General features: G+C 45.1%; 1 protein-coding gene across 5 annotated transcripts in view; it reads left to right on the forward strand.

Annotated features, from left to right (window-relative positions):
• LOC121281094 (protocadherin-1-like) overlaps positions 1 to 16,357 on the forward strand; it is a 397,262-nt gene that overhangs the window by 665 nt on the left and 380,240 nt on the right. For 3 of the 5 annotated variants that reach the window (XM_041193764.1, XM_041193767.1, XM_041193768.1), the window contains exon 2: positions 1,543 to 4,542. In XM_041193764.1, coding sequence (XP_041049698.1) covers positions 1,567 to 4,542 — 2,976 coding nt within the window. In that variant the 5' untranslated portion in view covers positions 1,543 to 1,566. Of the gene's footprint in view, positions 114 to 1,542; positions 4,543 to 6,071; positions 6,136 to 16,357 lie in introns of those variants that run through there. The other 2 variants (XM_041193769.1, XM_041193766.1) reach the window with 2 other exon arrangements.

The following is a 16,357-nucleotide window of genomic DNA, read 5'->3' on the forward strand; positions in this document are numbered from 1 at the left end:
AGGAGAGACACAGAGAGAGGGAGGAGAGAGAGACAGAGAAAAACACAAGACAGGCAAACTCCCAGGCACTGTATGTAGCTCATGTGAACTAACCCACTCACTCAGTCACTGAGGTAAGGAGTATTGCACGTCTTTGTCGAATTGTGTTTGAAACCTGTAAATTTTAGAATCTTAATCTGTGCATGTGTTTTTTTTTTGTTTCGAGGGTGTAGGTATTTGCTTCAGTTGCTGAATATTTCTCAGCCTGCTCTAAAGCAGCAGTGAAGGTGTCTGAAACCGGGTTGCTCGCAAAACGCGAAGCTTGGGGTTGGAGAGCGAGAGAAAGAGGTTGTGTGAAATGTTGAGAGTTGATGTGGAATTGGTTACAAAACCTCGATCGGGTTCAGGGAAAATCCACCACGGGGGTCTCATAAAATTAGTACCAAGTGGGAGACGGTCCGGATACCTTCGATTTCCAGTCAGACTTTGATATATTGTGTACTCAGCTCTCAAGGTGTGAATGTATCCGAGTTTTATTTATAACTTGTAGGATTTTTTTTTAATGTAGCCAAGTGTAACATGCCGAATCCCTCGTCCCCATCCCCATCGTGTTGTGGGGACCTACATACAGTAAAGCAGTCTCTCTCTGTCCCCTGTCCCTGCAACACATGCTGGGTCTCCCTCTCTCTCTGTATCTCTGTCTCTCTCTGTATCTCTGTTTCTCTCTCTCTCTCTGTATCTCTCTCTCTCTGTCTCTCTCTCTATCTCAGTCTCTCTGTATCTGTCTCTCTCTCTGTATCTCTGTCTCTCTCTCTATCTCAGTCTCTCTGTATCTGTATCTCTCTCTCTGTCTCTCTCTGTTTCTCTGTGTGCCTCTCTCCCTCTCTGTCTCCCTCTCTGTGCCTCTGACTCTGTCTCTGTCTCCCTCCCTCTCTCTACGCCTCCTCTGTCGCCGTTTCTGTTTCTCTCTCTGTGTGTTTCTGTCTGTCTGTCTGTCTCTCTCTCTCTGCCTCTGTCTCTCTTACCCCTCAAACCCCACCTCCAACACTCCTCGGGAAGTCTTGATTCCAAGACGCTCCGAGATTGAAAGCGTTGATTCTTTTTTCGCCTTCTCTCTAATCTCAGAGTGAGTTTACACTCGCCAGACCCAAACCATTGAGCAGCGTGTGGAATCGCAGGCAGCTTGCAACAGTGCGCTTTAATGAAGGGGATTTCTCAGCTCATTCTGACCCTGTATGTCTGTCTGTCTCAGAATGCTCCGACAATCTCTCAGCCCTATCGAGTCTATTTCTCCCCCCCACCCCCCACCCCCCCTTTGCTTTGTAAAATCCTAAAATATATTCAGTTGAGGAAATAAGAGGGTTCTGGTGACACTAACTCTCTCCTGTTTAAAGTTAAAACAGGATGTCGATAGGAACGGTTCTAATTTAATCTTTTATAGGATGGAGTAAGGTGTCGGTGTCGGTTTTCGGTTGTAAAAAGAAATGAGAAATTGGTGGGGTTTTTTGTTAAAAAAAAAACGATTCACTCTTTTGCTGATTTGAAATCTCTCCCTCCCCACAGCTCGGACTGTTCCTGCAGAAGCTGATGGATTTCTCATTTGGCCCCGTTTTCGCCGGGTTGGTCTCGCTCCTTCTGTCCCTGTGGCCGGTCCCTGTGTGCCGGGCACAGAGTTCGGTGAAATTCTCCCTGCCCGAGGAGCAGCCTCCCAACACTCTGATCGGGAACCCGGGGGAGACGCTGGGGCTGCAGAAGAACAACAGGCTCTTCAAACTGGAGGTGGGCAAGCCCTACCTGCGGGTGGACGAGACGGGGGGCAACCTGTACACCACCGAGACCCCCATCGACAGGGAGGGGATGTCCTGTGAGAGCCCGATGGAGTGTTTCCTGGAGTTCGAGATCTCGGTGACCAACACTCTGCACCAAACCGTCCCCGTGCTGGTGGAAGGAAAGGTCCTGATCCAGGACGTCAACGACAACACCCCCAGTTTCAACTCGCCCGTCATTTCCATCTCCATCCCCGAACACACCACCCCCGGCACCATCGTCAACATCCCCACTGCCACTGACCGGGATGCCGGCACCAACGGAGTGGCCAGCTACGAGCTCATTGGGACCGAAGCCCACGGGCTCTTCAGCCTGCAGGTCGCCGAGGAGCACGGGGAGAAGCTGCCGCAGTTGATAGTGACCGGCCGGCTGGACAGGGAGCAGCGGGACACCTATGACCTGAGCATCAGGGTGGTGGACGGGGGCAGACCCTCCCGCGCCAGCACTGCCATCCTGCGCATCGCGGTACTGGACATTAACGACAACGCTCCCAAGTTCGAGAGGTCCAGCTACGAGGGCACGGTGGAAGAGAACAGCTCCGTTGGCACCTCCATCCTGCAGGTGAGGGCCACTGACCTGGATCTGGGCGAAAACTCCCAGATTGAGTACACCTTCGCGCAGGCGGCCGAAAGTGCCCACCGTCTGCTCCGCCTGGACAAGAGCAGTGGCTGGATCACCGTGCAGGGACCTGTGGACCGCGAGCAGGTCAGCCAGTTTAAATTCTTCGTGCACGCCAGAGACAAAGCTCCCATCCCCAAACAGGACAGGGCAGCCGTGGTCATCACCGTCAGGGACAGGAACGATAATGCCCCCACCATCGAGATCCGTGGCATCGGGCTGGTGACCCACAAGGACGGAGTGGCCAACATTGACGAGGACGTGCCCATCGACTCCCCGGTGGCGCTGGTCCAGGTTTCGGACAGGGATGAAGGCGAGAATGCAGCGGTCACCTGCATTGTCGCTGGGGACGTGCCCTTTCAGCTGAAACCGGCCAGCGAGTCCAGCAGCGAGAGGAAGAAGAAATTCTTCCTGCAGACCACCACCAACCTGGATTACGAGTCTGTCCGGGAGTATCTGATCGAGATTGTGGCGGTCGATTCTGGCAACCCACCTCTGTCTAGCAGCAACACTCTGAAAGTGCAAGTGGTGGACGTGAATGACAATGCCCCTGTGTTCACTCAGAATGTTATCCGGGTTTCCATGCATGAAAACAACCAGCCATACATCCCCATTGTCAGAGTGGAGGCTACAGATGCTGACAGTGGCAGCAATGCTGAACTGACCTACTCCCTGTCAGACTCTTCCATCCAGGGCTTATTTGACATCAACCCAGACACTGGAGAGATTAAGGTCAACTCCATCCTTGACCGTGAGCAACAGGAACATTACGAGTTCAAGGTAACTGCAGCAGATAAAGGCACCCCAAGCCTTAAAGGAACAGCCACAGTGGTCGTCAATGTTCTGGATGAAAACGATAATGACCCTAAATTCATGCTGAATAGCTACAGTTTCTCAGTACGAGAAAATCTGCCTCCATCAAGTCCAGTTGGCATGGTAACCGTGTCGGATGCAGATAAGGATGTGAATGCCCAAGTAACTCTGTTTGTGCACCCTGATAATGGTGAGTTTGAGATACAAAATGGCACAGGCACTATTCTCTCCCGTGTCTCCTTTGACCGAGAGCGTCAAAATACCTACACCTTCCAACTGAAGGCAGTAGATGGTGGAACGCCACCCAGGTCTGCTTACGTGAGTGTCACCATCAATGTTTTAGATGAAAATGACAACACTCCTTTCATCACCCAACCTTCCAATTCCTCCTTCCAGCATATAAATCCCCTCACTGCAATAGGGGCATCAGTGGAACAGGTCAAGGCTGAAGACATGGACATTGGAGCCAATGCCAACTTGACGTACAGTATCGTAGGCGGAAACCCATTTGACCTCTTCCAGATCTCTCCTGGTGGGAGCGTGACACTGGAGAAAGAAATCTTGCGGAGGCACTATGGCTTGCACCGGCTTGTGGTTAGGGTGAAGGATGGGGGCACTCCAGCTCGCTTTGCTACAGCGCTAGTGCACATATATGTGAACGATACCATGGGAAATGTCAGCCATGTGGAGGCTTTGGTGGGCCACAGTCTCAACACGCCACTTGACGTGGATATTGCAGGAGATCCTGAGTACGAGAAGAGTAAGCAGCGAAGCAATGTCTTGTTTGGAGTGATCGCTGGGATTATTGCAGTCATACTAGTGATTGTGATTGTGGTATTGATTCGCTATTGCAGGCAGAAGGAAGCCAAGAGTGGCTATCAGGCTGGCAAGAAAGAAAACAAGGATCTATATGCTCCAAAACAAACCAATAAAAACACCAAGCACAAAATCAAGAAGAGCAAACCTCCAAAACCTTCCAAACCACTAGAGGATGATGAGACTGGCACCCAGCGGGGATTACAGTTCAACCTGATAAACGAATCCAGCAGTGACAGTCCTCGAATACATCTACCACTCAACTGCAACCCCGGGAGCCCTGACCTTGGGAGACACTACAGGTCGAACTCCCCTCTGCCATCCATTCAGCTGCACCCGCAGTCACCCACTGCTGGGAAGAAGCACCAGGTTGTGCAAGATCTCCCGGCCACCAACACCTTCGTTGGAACTGGGGACAACAACTCGACTGGCTCAGACCAGTACTCTGATTACAGTTACAAGACCAATCCTCCAAAGTACAACAAGCAGGTAGGCATGCTTATAAATGCCAGTGGTACAGAATGAGTCCTTTCCATCAATGGTTTCAGCTTGGGCATACTTGATTGTGTAATGAGTGGTATTTAAACTCTTCTATAAGTTCCTTTTAAAATGTCAGACTTTATTGCTTTGAGCAATGTGGCACCATTGATGCACAGTTTCACGAATAAAATCTGCTTGTCATGTTCTTAGTATAATGTAAATATAGTTTCTATTTGTTTTGCTTTCCACTTATGTAATATTAACACTGAAATGCACAGTGTGTTCTTAAAATAAACACACAAAACTTATGGAACCATACCATCTAAAATTTGCAACTTCATTGTGCTTGTTTGTAAGCCGGGGACAATGAGATATTTGTGTGAAAATACGAATCTTGAATCAGATGGCCAGATTTTGCACATACAGGTTTAAACTGATCCAAGGCAACTTGGCAAACTGATCTCACTTTGTCCAATGCTCTTTTAATACTCATGCGGCCTTTACCCATTCATAAATACGTGACCTCGTTTATGCATTTATTCAGTGCCTTTGCAAAACCGGTTCTCCATGTGAAAACAGCCTGGCAAATGCAGTGCTTAAAGGTTGAACTGTGTTTTATTTTTAAAATGGAGCTGGGTTTTATCAGCATCCACCTCTGCCACCTTAACCAGAAGCAAACGGGCTTTGTCGACACCACAATATTTTAAGTGTAGCGTTCAACTAATTTGTTTCTGTGGGCAGGAAGGTATAACGCTGCAGATTCAATTGAAAAAAAAAATTTCTGGTTTATCAGATTTCACTGCAGATGGTATCATTTTGTTAAATGCATTGTAGTACACCAGGTTTTTTGAAATTTCAACAGTCTCCTTCTGGTGGTGGTACAGATCAGTTTAACATTCATACTGCTGTGTTATTTATCGTATAATATAGATACTCCCAGCAACAGTACTAAATTATACTTTCATTAGTGCGTAACCTGTTACTGCAATAAATGTATAATGTAGTGACTGAATTTGGAATCTTGCCTAAACCAATGATATTGGATAGTTGCTGGTGGTGTTGCTACCATATTAAGTGCCTGTAATGTCAGTGCTGATGCATTAGCCTAGAGTGTGGGTTGATTGTATGCGCTGGGCAATTGCCGAGCATAATATCTTTGCGTAGGTTCACTCTCCCAGGCTTAATAATCCACTGCTTTGACTAACTTAACCTGTACTTTAATTTCAAGGTGCAAATGTAATGTGAAAAAGCAGTGAATTTCCTTAATGATCTAGTGAGTAAAGGGCACTTAATACAGTGCTGAGCTTTACAACAAGTCACATTTATATGGAAATAAAGAAAAGCCGAGTTTGCATTTATTTGAGTGCCTTTCATAACCTTTCAAGGTATCAGAAAGTGCGCTGCAGCCAATGGAATATTTTTGAAGTATGGTTAATGTTGTAAGAAAGCACAGCAGTCATTTTGTACACAGCGAGGTTCCACAAACAGCAATGCGATAATGACCAGATAATCTTGTTTTTTTTGTGATGTTGGTTAAGGGATAAATGTTGGCCAAGACACCAGGAGAAATCCACTGACCTCCTTTGCCTGGGATCTGTTCCATCCACCTGAGAGAGCAGACGTGACCTCAGTTTCACCCCTCTTCTGAAGGATGTCACCTCCGACAGTGCAGCACCTCCTACAGTACTGTGCTACAGTGTCAGCCTGAACTTTGTGTGCAAGTCTCTGGAGTGGGATTTAAACGCACAGCCAGAGACTCCAGCTTCCAAACCATGAGGGGTACCTCTGAGCCCCAGCTAACACCTTGACAATGTGCATTGAATACTCCCAAGGAATTTTATAAGGATGGGAAGAAATATACTAAGGAACTTGACAGTGATAGAGGATTTTATGCTGGTGTCTAAACGCTTGGTCAGAAAAATAGGTTTCATGGTGAAGAGGAAAAGGGGTTAGGAGTGTGTTCTGAAGTTTCAAGCTGTGGCAGCTAAATACCTGACTGCCCACTGTGGGACTATAGGAGTGCAGAGGAGGAGAGAGATGGAGGGTGAAAGGCTGTGAGAGGAGATACAAAACAGAGGAGGTAGCAGAGATATGAGCTGTGAAATTATTATATGGGGACAAGGGATTAAAATTCAATGTGATGAGGGACAGGAAGCAAAGATTGGCCAGCAAAGCTCAGAGTGATGGACCTGCAGGTCAAGCTGATATTTGTGTGAGCTGCAGAGAAGATAAGGACATAAGAAATAGGAACAGGAGTAGACCATTCGGCCCCTCGAGCCTGCGCCACCATTCAATAAGATCATGGCTGATGATCTTGTATTTCGATTTCCACGTTCCCATCTACCCCCGATAACCTTTGATTCCTTTGCCTAACAAGAATCTATCTACCTCTGCCTTAAAAATATTCAATGACCCCGCCTCCACCACCTTCTGAGGCAGGGAGTTCCAAAGTTGCACAACCCTCTGGGAGAAAAAATGTCTCCTCAACTTTGTCCTAAAAGGGTGACTCCTAATTTTAAAACAGTGCCCCCTAGTTGTGGACTCACCCACAAGAGGAAATATCCTTCCGATGTCCACCTTGTCAAGACCATTCAGGATCTTGTATACTTCAATCAAATCACCCCTCACTCTTCTAAACTCCAGTGGAAACCTGGCCAGTCTGTCCAACCTTTCCTCATAAGGCAACCCACTCATTCCAGATATCAATCTAGTAAACCTCCTTTGAACTGCCCCCGACATATTTACATCCTTCCTTAAATAAGGAGACCAAAACTGCAAACAATATTTGAGGCGCAGTCTCACCAATGCCCTGTATAACTGAAACATAACATCCTTACTTTTATGTTCAATCCCTCTCGTAATAAAGGATTTCAATAGCCTTCTTAAGGCTCAGTGGGAGGCTAATAGGAAGGTATTGGACAAACCATGTCCAGAGTTGACAAAAGCAAGTTTCTGCAACAGGTGGGAGTGAGATGGAATGGAGATGGGTGGAGTTACGCAGTCTTAGTGATGTTGAGGAAGTGAGGTGGGCGTTTAACACCAGGTCAAACGTGACCTCGTTTTGCCTGAGCAGTTCACCAGGGAGACAGATGAGTCGATGGGATTTGTTTACTCTGCTGAATTTGTCGATCTCAGTCAGGGCCACAGAGGAGGTGCTAGAGTTGGGGGCCTCAGCATCGCTGGGCTGCAAGTGGGAAAATTGTCCATTCATCGCATTCCTGATCGTTGCCCAGTGACTCCTATGGCTGAGAACAGGTGGTGATGCTTTTTTTGTGGTTGAATACCCTGTTGATACTCCCGGTCCAGGCATTTGTGTGAGATGTGGCAACTTGTAGGCGCTGGAAGGCTGCCTGAAGCCCTGTGGGGCTGGTCATTGGGATAATTTAGGGTTTTCTGGAGAGAGAAGGAAATTGTGGTGAAGAATATGTTACCAGTGAGATGAAAAGCAGTTATAGTTCTTTCCATCCATAAGGTTCACAACCCCCCAAAAAAAGTTTTAATTTGAGTCACCAACTGGAATCGAGGATTGAAATATTGCATTATTTCTTTGTTTCAGAATTTTACCACCATTTTGATACTTGTGTTCCATTGGAATTGTTGAATTGTGTACAGCTGCCTCTTAGTTTCATCCTTTTACTGGCTTGTATAATATTTTCAGCAGGGACCTCATTATGAATGAATAAACCCAATGAATACAGTAGACAAATGGAACTGACTGCCAAGAAAAATTAGTCGATCCTGCTTCAGTTCTGACTTCAAAAAGGAACTGGATCAATATCTGTTGAGAGAGGGGATTTGGGAGTTTGATGAAGCCATAGTCCTGACTAATTTACATGGAGCTTAGGAAGACAACGTTAAGAACTCGTGACAGAGAGAGAATGGATGATCGCCGTAGTGTGAGTGCTCTGTGAAAGGAGTGGCTCCTTACCATTTGAGGTTGCCTCATGAGGAACATGGATGGTGGAGAAATAAGGTTGCATTCAGACGAAGGCAAGGGATGAGGGGTAACTCTGGTCTTTGAGGAGACGTGAGTTATAGTGGGATATAATCCATGCCGAACAAGAAGTGGGGGAGGGGGAAGGAAGAAGTGTGGTTGCACTTAACGCTTCCAAAGCATTTGCTGCCGATAGTTTGAATGATCGGTACCCATCCTTGTATTTGGGCTGAGAAAGTGAGCATATTGCCTCCACTTTTTACGCTTGTGAAGAAAAACACAAACTTACCCAGCTGAGGATATGTCCTGTGACTGTGAAGACGAGTGGAAAGGTCAAGCTTGTTGCTGTTTGATTTCATTTTTCTCCAGAGGTGTAATCCGGGTAGAGAAGAGCGCTCGCTCTGAGGCGATTGACTTGGTTAAAACCCAGAACTGCTTGCCTTGCAACTTGGAGGCATTTGATCACCTGATACTCTACCTCGTGCTTTACAGCAGGGTTGTGGTGTAACCCTTGTCCTTGAAAGACTAGCTAATTTAATGCTGTAAAGGCTGAGAAAATGAGCTGACTCCGATGTTGTGGGGTCTCTCCAGATGTTCAGGTAGATCTGGATGAAATATTATTTTCTACATATAAATGCTTTGCAAGTCAGCAACTGAGCAGTGATGTATGCAAATACTGCTGATACCCTGCTTTTTAAAACTACAGGAAACTGGAGTTTTCAGTGACGAAATCTGTGTCTTGGGACTTTGATCAGCTAACTCAGCTTTGGGCTATCTTTGATTATCCTTCTTTGCCCTGTCACCCATAGCAACATCTCTTAGTAGCACTTCAGATGTCATATGAACTTACATACGAATGTCATTATGATTATGATGTGAATATAATATGGTGAACGGTGTTTGGTTAGATTCCATTATTAATCACTTTCCACTAAACCCCTTTTATAATTAGAGGTAAATAGGGAACAGACATTTATTTTACTCTACAAAACAAAAACAGAATTACCTGGAAAAACTCAGCAGGTCTGGCAGCATCGGCGGAGAAGAAAAGAGTTGACGTTTCGAGTCCTCATGACCCTTCGACAGAACTAGTTCTGTCGAAGGGTCATGAGGACTCGAAACGTCAACTCTTTTCTTCTCCGCCGATGCTGCCAGACCTGCTGAGTTTTTCCAGGTAATTCTGTTTTTGTTTTGGATTTCCAGCATCCGCAGTTTTTTTGTTTTTATTTATTTTACTCTCATTGATTAGACAGTAGCCCATTACTGAAGTAACAGAGAATGATGAGCTCCTGGGATATAATAAATCTTGTCCCTTTTTATTAAATTCATTGCATCATAGTCAAAAAAAACTGAGGAATATTTGCCGATCTGGTAAAATGAAGGCTGTGTTGCATCTTCCTTAGCACACAGACCATATGGTTCCTAGGAGTCAATTCTCAACTCTCTCTGTCTACCTTAGCTGAAAGAAGCTGAAGGGTGGTAGATGTTTGGAACTCTTTTCAGCAAACAGCAATTGATTCTCGATCACTTGTTAATTTTATAACTGAGATTGATCAACTTTTGTTCACCGAAAGGTCACATATCAGCCATGTTCTCATTGAATGATGGGATAAGCTCAGTTAAATGGTCTGACTTCTGTTCCTAAGATGGAGCCTCATCTTAATTGCTCACCCGAGAGAAGGCATGTGTTGACAGTTCAGCACCTCTTCAGAACTGTAAAAAGCAAAGGCCTGCATTCATATAATGCTTGTCCCAACTGCAGAATGCCCCGAAATGCTTTATGACCATGAAGTACGACTACCATTGGGAGTATACTCAAATCCATAGATTGGATTGAACCCACAACTGTTTGACTCAGAGGTGACAGCACTGCCATTGAGCTGATGCCTGTTTTAACAGCATAGATATTTCCTCCATCCTACTGCTTTTGCATTAATGTCCATTACTGATGTGCTGTTAAATATGCCAGCTAAAGGCCAAACCCCAATAGATTTTGGCTTCTTTGAAGCTCAATGTTTCTCGTCAGTTTACAAATTTGAATATTGCATTTTCCTGATGATGTTTGAGAAAGATAGGGGACCAGCATTGACTGTACCTTCTGTACAAACCCCTCCTAACATGTTGGTCCTTAGATAAGTTCTGATTTCACAAGTTTACAGTTGTTAATTGGTGCAAGAAGAGTTCAGGGAAAATTACTCTTGTAAATACTGAGCCCCACTCTGGAGACTTAAGCACAAATCTCTGCTGACCCACGAGTGCAGTATTGAGAGAATGCTACACTGTCAGTGGTACCTGCTTTTGGATGAGATGTTAAAAAGGATCCGGCGGCACTTTTTTGAAAAAGGACAGGGGAGTTATCCCTGGCCAATATTTATCCCTCATTCAACATCACAGGAAAAAAAAGACTGATCACTTTTTAAAAATTCTTTCATGGGTTGTGGTCATCACTGGCAATGCAGGCATTTGTTTTCCACTCCTAACTGCCCTTGAACTGAGTGGCTTGCTAGGCCATTTCAGAGGGCAGTTAAGAGGCAACCCCATGGCTGTGAGCCTGGAATCACATGTAGGCCAGACCGGGTAGGGAGGCAACTTTCATCCCCTGAAGGACATTAGTGAACCAGGTGAGTTTTTGAAACAATTGATAGCTTTATGGTCACCATTGCTGAGATTAGCTTTCCATTCCAGATTTTATCGAAGTCCAATTCCATCCTCGACCATTGTGGGATTTAAACCTATGTGACATTTGAATCCATGTTACTGAGTCCATTGTCTAATGACATTACTATTGTGCTACCATCTTTCTAGTTATTACTGCTGTTTGTCAGAGCATGCTATGCACAAATTGGCTGCTAGGTTTCCTATGCTACAATAGTGATGACATTTCTTTGAAAGTACTTCACTGGCTGTAAAAGGCTTTAGGGCTCCTGCGGTTGGCAAGGCACTATATAATTGCAAGTCTTTATGTCAAAAAAGGGAACAGAACAGAAAGATTCTATTGAATGTAAGGTATTCCAGACAAGCGTTCCGATTGTGTTCACATCAAGTCAGATAAATGTGAGTGCTATGTACAAAGGATAAGCTGCTTCTCCCTAAAGTAGCTCACTTTTAACCGGTGTGGCTGAAAGAGTACAACGTTGGGCCTCACACCCTTCTCAAGGGAGAAAAATGCAAATTTCCTCTCCAGATTTTATGCAGTGGCCCCTGCTGGAACATGGTGAGTACACAGACTCCCAGAACATCAGCTCAGGGTTCACTGTGGCTGTTGTGCCTTCATTGTCCAATTGCCTGGCAGCATGTGTTACCAAACCTCGCTTGACTAGAGTGGGGTAGCTGAGGGCATTGGTGTCTTTGGAGGCCTATCTCAACCCTGAACCAATGACTTCTGAACAAAGTTACAACTGCCTCTGTATAATCGGCTATAAACAATGTTGCAAGGATTTTTTTTTAAACTGGAAGTCTTCCCTTCCTATCTAGGCCTGGTTATAATGCTCCCCTCACACCATCAATTACTCTAAAGGGGACAGCCATTCATAGGGCTTATTTTTCATCCTGAATGGTGGTTCCGAATACGTGAAGATCTGTGTTGTTCTGCGCCCATTGGATGGGATTTGATAAATGGGATGATTGAATTTCCACCAGGGTGTCCCAGTTAACAGGCTTGCACAGCAAGCAGTTAATGATGATGTGGACACCAGTCCATATGTTGATGCAGCTCTGGGCTTGTTTTCTCTAAACGTGCTGTAATATGTTAGTAAGCACGACACTTTAACATCTGTTCCTTGTAAGTATATAACTCTACGTCAGTGGAGATGGGGAGGGGGGGGCCTTGCATGCAATTGTTGAGGCTTGTGGATGTTTGACCACGGAGGGAAGGAACCTTTAGCAGTTCACTAGACTCCTGTCTAACTATAAAGAATGTTTTTATATTCAGCTCTTTCAGACTTTGAGGACACAATGTACAGATTATAATTTGCCTGGGGCAAATAATAAGGAAATATTCAGGGCCTCTGGTGATGCATGAAAGCATTTGAGTGGCAGTTGAAGTAATTCAGAAGTTGATTGCAACATCTTTGTTTTAAAACATGCAATTAAAAGTGTTTTAGGCTTTTGAACCTTCTTTGTTTTTTTTGTGGCTGTAGGTTTCAGGGTTTTTGACTTTCATGTCTCCTGCCAATTTTAATGTGCTGTACAATGCCAGGGGGAGAAATAATTCAGAGTATAATCTAGGAATGCATCGCTGGATTCCAATTGAACAGTACAAGTGTAAGGGGGTAGGAGTAATTAATTGCTGTCTGGTGTTGGAATCTACTGACCCAAAGTGAGGTCATTTAGTGCCCGTCTGTCCATCCCAGATCACCGTGTATGGCAGTGATGCCTTTATGATTCACTTCTTCTGTTTGTACATGGATGATTAGAATTTATTTGTCCCCAGTTTTCTCTTTCTCTTCTGTCCTCTCCTTAGAGACACATCTATACCATTGATTGTGTTTGCTTAGCAGAAGAGCAGTGTTTAAGAGCTGGTTGGCTGCTTCCTCATACATACATTTCTAAAATAATAATGGTTGTGGAATTGTGAACCCTTGTTGCCATCATGCTGTTACCAGAAAGGGGCAAATGGTCTTGGCAACCTGAGTCCAAGTGGCTTGATCGCCTGTGGGAGAGTCACTTCCTCTTCTGCAATGGCTGTGACTCTTCCATGGGGGCAGGTTTGGTTACCAGCCAGTCTTTTCTCACTAGTCATTTTTGTGCACAATCAACTGAAAATATTGGGGTTAAAAACCTGTTGTGACTGGCATTGCTTTGGCGGCTTGTTACGCTGCTTGCTGAACATTCAGTTCATCGAAATGAATGGAGTCAAATATTGGAGGGGGCGTTTAGCAGGTGGCCAACATGATACAGCTATTTTGCACCAGCCCAGGGTGATTTCCTGCCCTATCTACTTCTTGCCTACAGCTGGCATCATCCCTTGCTACTGGGTCACTCTTTCAATCATTTTGCACTCTCCCATCTCAGCAAAGCATGACCCCACCCACCGCCCCCCACCCCACCCCCCCCATTACCCCCCATCCCTGCACCTTCCATTTTTTTTACAGCTGGACTCCTGATGGTTTGTTACATGGAGACCAAATTGCTCTGTCAGTGCCCATGCTGGGAGCCCAGCTTAACGCCAGAGCTACACTCAAATGATGAGACCAGTTTCCCAAGTGTCAGGGCTATGGGAGCTTAGCCAAGAGTGGCTGACCTACAGGCTTCTCTCACAGGCTGCGCTCACATTGTATAATGGTGCCTTTTCACATGTGAGTCACAATGTGTGTGAGTTACCATGAGGTCATTTCACTGACTCAACCAGTTTGAAACTATTAGTTGCCTAATGCAGGGAGTGACTTGGAACTGCAATGTGCAATGCCATCATAATCACAAGGGCTACATTTTATAAGTGTACAGACAGAGATGAGGAGAAATCTTTTTTCTCAGGGTTGTTGTCTTTAGAACTCTCTTCCTCAAAAGGCAGTGGAAGCAGAGTCTTTGAATAAATTTTTAAGGCAGAGCTAGATAGATTCTTGATTAACAAGGAATGAAAGGTTATCAGGTGTAGGTAGGAATATGGGATTGAGGTTACATTCAAATCAGCCACGATCTTATTGAATGGTAGAACAGGCTAGAGGGGCCGAGTGGCCTACTCCTGCTCCTAACTCGTATGTAACAAGATGAGAGTGGGATTTGTGATTCTAATTGTAAAAGCTCAAATTAACAGTTTTCAAGCACATGACTCTGAAATGCAGGAAATAGGAGTCTCCCCCATAGAGCAGGGTAACTTCAGCAACAAAATGCACACATTGAGGATGGCTCTATAATTCAAATAATGTGCTTACAAGTCAATCCCAGTTATTTACAGTAGATGATTGCCGTTATATCCAGATGTGATTGATGGGGGCAATTGCTCCATTGTGCTTGAGATTTGTGGTGCCCCTAAACGTGACCTTTAATGTAAAAATAAAAACAAAAAACTGCAGATGCTGGAAATCCAAAACAAAAACAGAATTACCTGGAAAAACTCAGCAGGTCTGGCAGCATCGGCAGAGAAGAAAAGAGTTGATGTTTCGAGTCCTCATGACCCTTCAACAGAACTGTCAAAGGGTCATGAAGACTCGAAACGTCAACTCTCTTCTTCTCCGCCGATGCTGCCAGACCTGCTGAGTTTTTCCAGGTAATTCTGTTTTTGTTTTGTGACCTTTAATGTGATGCTTAAAAACGTATCTGTTGACCATGTATCTTCTTAACTGTTGAGCTTTCACTGTTCATCCTAAATGATGAAACAGTTCCACAAGTTTGGTAATTCTGTTGAAGCTGTTAGGAATGCACTTGAATGAGCCAAGGGTGTGATCCAACTTGATAAGCCCAGAAGCAGGAGCTAAGTAAAGTATTTTGCCCTGGACACTTTCAGTAGTTATGCATTAGTCACGGCAGAGCCCTCCTTCTGCTAATTTACCTAAAGGGCAAAGTACCTGTTTACTTGTATGCAGTGTGTGTCATCTACAAGATGCGTGGCAACAAACCATCAGAACTTCCTTGCCAGCACCTCCCAAACTTCTCCAACGAGAACAGCCGGCACATGTGAACACCACCGCCAGCAATTTTCCCTGGAACTCCCTCCCTAACAGCACTGCAGATGTCCCTACAGCACGTTGACTGCAGTGGTTCAAGAAGGATGTTCCCCACCAGCTTCTCAAGGGCAATTGGGAGGGGCAATAAACCTTGCCAGTGCTGCTCACATCCCACGAATGAATAAAAAAGAAAATAAAACTTACCCTCTTGTGAGAAATAAATAGATGACGTGTTGTTGAAGTACATGGGTCTTTAGAGAATGATGGATGATCGCTGACTCTCTACATTTGGTCCTATTGCTCAGCTTGGTTTTGTTATCCACCCAAAAAGCAGTGCCTTTTTTCAGTTATGGAGTTTTTGTTCTCTAACTTTCTCTTTCCTGATGGGAATGCGGCTCAGTGGATGCCTGCTGCTTTTCAGTCATTTGCTTAATGACCATTTTCCATGACTCGAGACTAGGTGGTCTGTGATGGTAGACTGTCTGACAGGGGAAGACATCAGAAATAAGACGGACTCTGTTTAATATCTGGTAGCCACTGTGGGGAAAGGGGATACTGACTGATAAGGAACAGGAATGATGGATTAAATTACTTTTCAGTCCCCACTCAACCCAGGAGCAGAGAACAACTGGTGCACTTGTCCTGCTGCCCTTTCTGCAAAAATGTCTGGAAACAATGGGAAAGAAATGCATGAAGAATATGCAATTGATGGCCAGGAAGATACCAACTGGTCCTTTGGACCTGTCACTTTTAGCACACAACCTGTCTTCCCTGTGTCGGACAGCCTTGCACAGTGAACAACCGAGCCTTAGGAACGGCCATTGGGTGGACGATTGAAAGACGGCAAACATCGCAGGTGAAGCAATAAAAACCATTGCCTAATTAAGGGGGGAAATAACCGCACAAACTGCCCTCCAAGCTCTCATTTTAGACAATCAAAGCCAGAGCAGGAGAGCACATTGGCCCATATTTATACAGGATACCCTGTCTCTTGTATAAAGTGATCAGAGCCCCACCCACAAACAGGGTCCAGCTCTGCCTTGAATCACATCAACATTCACCATGGAGACCTTGTCTTGTTTTTAATTTTTCTCTGGGTCACCACTAATAAATTGCATTTCCATAGCACCCATCTCAGAAATAATTGAGTGTGTAAAAGATCTGAAGCTGAGGGTCGAAGAGTGTGAATGCCATTAGAACCAGAAGGCTGAACGCAGTGTAGTTTGGGGTTACAGTGAGGAATATAGTAGTATGTCCTAGCCTTTGGAGGTGGGTTATGTTCTTA

Source organism: Carcharodon carcharias, chromosome 8 (assembly GCF_017639515.1).
Source record: "Carcharodon carcharias isolate sCarCar2 chromosome 8, sCarCar2.pri, whole genome shotgun sequence".
In the NCBI taxonomy this organism is placed as follows: domain Eukaryota; kingdom Metazoa; phylum Chordata; class Chondrichthyes; order Lamniformes; family Lamnidae; genus Carcharodon; species Carcharodon carcharias.